This window comes from Anarrhichthys ocellatus, unplaced genomic scaffold, assembly GCF_004355925.1.
Source record: "Anarrhichthys ocellatus isolate YVR2014 unplaced genomic scaffold, GSC_Weel_1.0 scaffold18, whole genome shotgun sequence".
In the NCBI taxonomy this organism is placed as follows: domain Eukaryota; kingdom Metazoa; phylum Chordata; class Actinopteri; order Perciformes; family Anarhichadidae; genus Anarrhichthys; species Anarrhichthys ocellatus.
Genome location: NW_022280048.1, coordinates 2,426,111 through 2,431,110, shown reverse-complemented (window position 1 = coordinate 2,431,110; position 5,000 = coordinate 2,426,111). Strand labels below are relative to the sequence as shown.

Below are 5,000 nucleotides of genomic sequence, written 5' to 3'. Positions count from 1 at the left end.
CATGCTCTTGTGGGGAAAATGGCTCAATTTGAAAAGCTGGGCGTTGTTATGGTGAGTGCCAGCAGTGCCACTGGCCCAACTTGAATTTCATCTTTGATATTGACATTTCAGTACTTGCATGCGATCTCCGTCGTTAACCTTACTGTTGCTACATGTGGCATTTTTGTTTTCTTGCCACTCAAGCCGTCTGTACAGGTTGGCACAGGCGGTATGTAATGTATGTTGGTTTTAAATGAACTGGAAAGTCCGCCAGGCTGGCACAAACCAGAACTGTGCCAGTGTGATATATGCCTGACCACACCATCTAATCAGACAGCAGTTTTTTAATCCTATAGCGGACCAGCCTGCTCAGTTCTGGGAGATCAGGCATTTACACAATTGTTTTACAAACCTTCTGTAAATAACTACTTGCTCATCTGTAGCAGCTGGTTTTGCGACCTGCAAATATTTCATACACTGTGGGTTTTGGTGACTTTAAATTTGTAAATTTAGATTGTTCAGAGGGTTGTTCAGTTAAATTGTTGCATTGTTTATTTTATTCAGTCACAGCTTTCAAGTGCCAGTGCCACCATGGCAACCCGCTCTGTCTCGTCTCCTCCCAGTGTGACTGAGTGCTCAGAGCTGCTTTTGCAGTGTGTGTGTGTGTGTGTGTGTGTGTGTGTGTGTGTGTGTGTGTGTAAAGTTCATGTGTGGTTTGCCTGGTTTTGACTGACTCTGAGTGGTGGGAGTTGCTCTGATCCCCTTTCTATTCCACTTCCCGCTCCATCAGTCCATTGCTCCCCAGCCCCCCAGTGCCCACGCCCCCCAGGCCATATAATCTACTGTATGAGAGGTTCTCCTGCTGCCCAGCCCCCCTCAGCTCTCAGGGTGACCCCCTCACTCCTCCACTTTAGTCCTGTCCCCCCATTGGGAGATTATAGATATTGCAATCTTTAATATGGGCTTTATGCTCAGGGGCCATTATCAGTAATCTGCAGAGGGGAGGGAGTCTGACCTGGTTTTTGTAGCCCACCACTGGACTACCAGACACATTTTCATATACCATCTGTAACATTCTGTCCAGCTTTATCAATCTGCAGTCTACTCGGGATTGTAGCACTTCTTTGAAAGGAAGCTGGAGTTATTAAGGAACCCTCCTGGATGGATGCGATCGCTGCGTCTTTCTTTGATCTGTTGCACTGAGTTTCTTGCCACTCAGCAGTGACACTGTTGATGGCGGTGATTTATTGTGTTAATGTTTTTCCGTGTACATCACACATGGCTTAAAGCCACGCTTCGTCAAAGACGAGGCTTGAACTAAGTCTTAATATTTCGATGGTCAGATATGTTATTTGCTCTCACTCCTTATTGCTTGTGTTTGATTTTAGTGTTCCAGAAGGTCATGTCTGATGGACTTTGTGATTCTCTGCATCAATATCACAAACTTAACAGTCACTGTTCACACAGATGGTTTTGACTCTCACAACTAGGCCTATTTTGGGTATTGTGCTTCGTGTACCTGTGAAAACCTAAGAACGGTGTGAACAACGGGAATATTTCTCTCATAATACTGTTCCCTCAACCTTACAGCATGATTTAATGAGTATTCAAAAATGATGTGACAAAGCCCCTAGTTCAAAAGCATCATTTAGCTGATGCAGCATAATAACCAGATTAAAGAGGTGATGATGAGAAATAATGTGATTATCAATCCAAGTATTGCAACTTCTGTCTGCAGACATTGAAGATATCTGTACCTCTGTCACAGACCATAATCATGTTCTTGTACCCCGAGGGCAGGGAGCAGCTGTGGGTGTTATTACGAAGGTGGAAAATAGCAGGATCACAGGATACTCGAAACCTTTTAGATTTAAAAAAAAAAAAAAAAAACAATTAGTCAATTATGCAATAAGGGAATCCTCGGAAAAACAGCGGCCAAATAATCAAGACATTTTTCTGTTTTGTAGTTGTGGTCTCTGTCATGAGCATTTGCTGCTTTTCTTTATATTACATGATAATATCACATATCATAAATGCATACTGTGTGTTAATCATTTTGTAGTCACATCTCTAGTTTTATTTTTCATGATATTTCTGTCACATTTTGTGCTGAACTGTGAAATAATTGACATATTGTTTTATATATTTGAGTCCTAGACCTTCAAACGTTTATACAAGATGTTTCCAGTAAAGAAGAATCTGATCTGTTTTGAAATCACACCAAAAACAGTTCATGAAATTAACTAATGATCATTAGTAAGGATTAAGAATAAAAGCACAAAGATCATTGTGACCACTGAAAGACCTTAAGGTTTGTCAAAATTAAGATTTTGCGACATTATTAAATGTCAGTGATAACTAATACACTTTAAAATTAATCATTCAGTTAAATTAATCAAAATTTCATATCAATACATTCAAACTTCTAGATTTTACTACTGAGAATTTTAAATAATTTTTGTAATAATTATTGACGTTTTAAAAATTCCACAATTTCAATAAACATAATTTAATAGGCGAGAAATAGAGGAACAATACATGAATTAAATTTTGTAAAAAAAAAAAAACAGTCTTGGTTTAAACAACAACAACTTGTATGCTGACTGGTCATTTCATCCAGTTTGGATCAAAATCTTTGAGTATCTTCCTGGATGTTTAACAGACTTTCTGTGCTGAACTGAACTAACAGGGTGAACATGTAGTGGGGTGATGTGTCTTAGATGATATCATTTAGCAGCAGCGGTGGTTAAAGTCCACATCTGTCCGTCAACAGTGTCCCCCACACCCTTTATCTTCTAATCTTTCCCATTATGACCCCAAATTTAAGACACTTCCCCCCCCCCACACTTACTTTCCTCTTCTCACTCTCCTTTCTCTGCTGGAGCTGTATGTGTTTAATCTGAGTGCCAATGAAGAACATTCCTGTATATATGTGTGTGTGTGTGTGTGCATGTGTGTATGTGTGTGTTAAATATGTCAGGAGATTAAATAGACTTAAATCTCTGCGTCTGGCATAGAAATTCCAATCACATAACCTATCATCGAGTTCCCTTTCTCTCTGTCTTTGTTTGTGTACGTGTCCACTGTACGGAGGTAACAGGCTCCTCCTCCCTCCGATCCATCTAAATCATCACAGGCTTTAGCCCAAATCCCTGGCTTTCTGAATCACATGACTGATGTTTGCAGCTGGACATTTGACATATATTTGTTATGATTACTTTGCAACACATTTGAAGGACATTCCCTCTCTGTCCATTTTATTGTCCATTAAAGTGATGCCGATTGCTTTAAATCAGTTGCGGTGGAAATCCTGTTAGCTCTTATTTGAGTGTTTACACACTGTATACAGAGCATACAACTCATTGTTGACCTCTCACCTCCATCCCGGTCTGATAAGTGATGTTGTGTTGTATGTTTGCCTCTTGCAGTACACAGTGAGGATGTGGGCTCCACCAGGCTGTACTTTGTGAATGCCTCCCTGCAGAGGGTAACCTACTCCAGCTCGGTGGGGGTGTCCCTGCCCTGTCCAGCAGGGGGCACCCCCAGTGCCATACTGCGCTGGTACCTGGCCACCGGCGACGACATCTACGACGTGCCCCACATCCGGCACGTGCACGCCAATGGCACCCTGCAACTGTACCCCTTCTCGCCCTCAGCCTACAACAGCTACATCCACGACAACGACTACTTCTGCACTGCCGAAAACCAAGCTGGCAAGATCCGCAGCCCCAACATCCGCATCAAAGCTGGTGAGTTGGAACCACTGTCAGGAAGGGGAACTGGCCTGAGAGTAAAGCAAGACACACGGATTTGAAAGATTGAGATGAAACAAGGGGGGGGGGGCGGTTATGGATCAAAAGGCCAAAGTTAGACACAACATGATGAGGAATGGAGCAAAAAGGCAAAAAGGGACAGTTGTGAAGGCATAAAGTAGAGCAGATGTGATTGGCAGCTGCAAAAAGCCCTACCCACACACAGAATCACCTGCCCTAAAATAGCCCATCTCGACCTGAACACAGATTGACCTAGAACACAGTCTACAGAGAGAACATCTGCATCACATACTACGCTAGGCCTCGGCCTTCACTCACACCTATTTGACTGAGCTGGTGATGAACCACTGGACTTTATACCGACATAACCCCTTCAGCTGCATCTACAGCATGGCACCATCTGGAAAGATGAAATCCAAAACACAACCCCTGCAGTCCTTAGAGTTAAGTAGCAACTCCAACGTGATTTGTAGATGAACCAGACCATATGAGGAGGAAAAAGGGTGAATGTAGGTTATATGACATGACCAATTCATCCTAATTGACAGTCCTTCACTTCTTAAAAGGTCAGTACAATTAAAGCCAACAGGAACTTCACAGGAATGCTTTTTAAAGCTTAGCAAAGTGAGAAAAGTAATTCATCACCTATAAGCAGATACAGTTCAGTGTCAGTGATGTTATCACCATCTTATACAGCTATGTATGCTATCCTAAAACAAGGGGATTTTAATTCATATACTTTTAATATATATATATATATATATAATTTGATTGTACATACAAAAATATCTCTGGCCTTTTTTCGTTGGGGAAAGAGAAGAAATAATTATTTCAAGCCTCGGATAGCATACAGAATACATTGATAAATAACTAGTAGATATTATAGGCAGTCTATTTTTGGACATTTTGACCAAAAGCTGCCTCTGTTGCCATCATATTCTCTTTTCTGTCCTCCTTCTCCTCCCTGCTTCCTCGTTCTTCAAACTGTCCTCTTGTGCCAGACTAAATATAGCCACAGCACACTTCTTTAATTATCTCTCATTAACAAACCTAATTGGTGCTTTCCATTGATTGGACCGCGGGAGGCTGCTTTAATAAGCGAGACCTCGTCTAAAGTAAAATAGTGCATCTGGGGGTTTGGGTTCGTGCAGCTCCAGAACTAGCAGAAATACTTCACCAAACAGTTAGATCAAACCTCAGCTGGAACAAAGCTACAGCTGGATGTTAGTTACACTGCATCTATTGCCC

General features: G+C 41.6%; 1 protein-coding gene across 1 annotated transcript in view; it reads left to right on the top strand.

Moving 5' to 3' along the window:
• LOC116389012 (Down syndrome cell adhesion molecule-like protein 1 homolog) overlaps positions 1 to 5,000 on the top strand; it is a 53,216-nt gene that overhangs the window by 6,473 nt on the left and 41,743 nt on the right. The window contains exon 2 of the mRNA XM_031857397.1: positions 3,408 to 3,728. Coding sequence (XP_031713257.1) covers positions 3,408 to 3,728 — 321 coding nt within the window. The remainder of the gene's footprint in view (positions 1 to 3,407; positions 3,729 to 5,000) is intronic.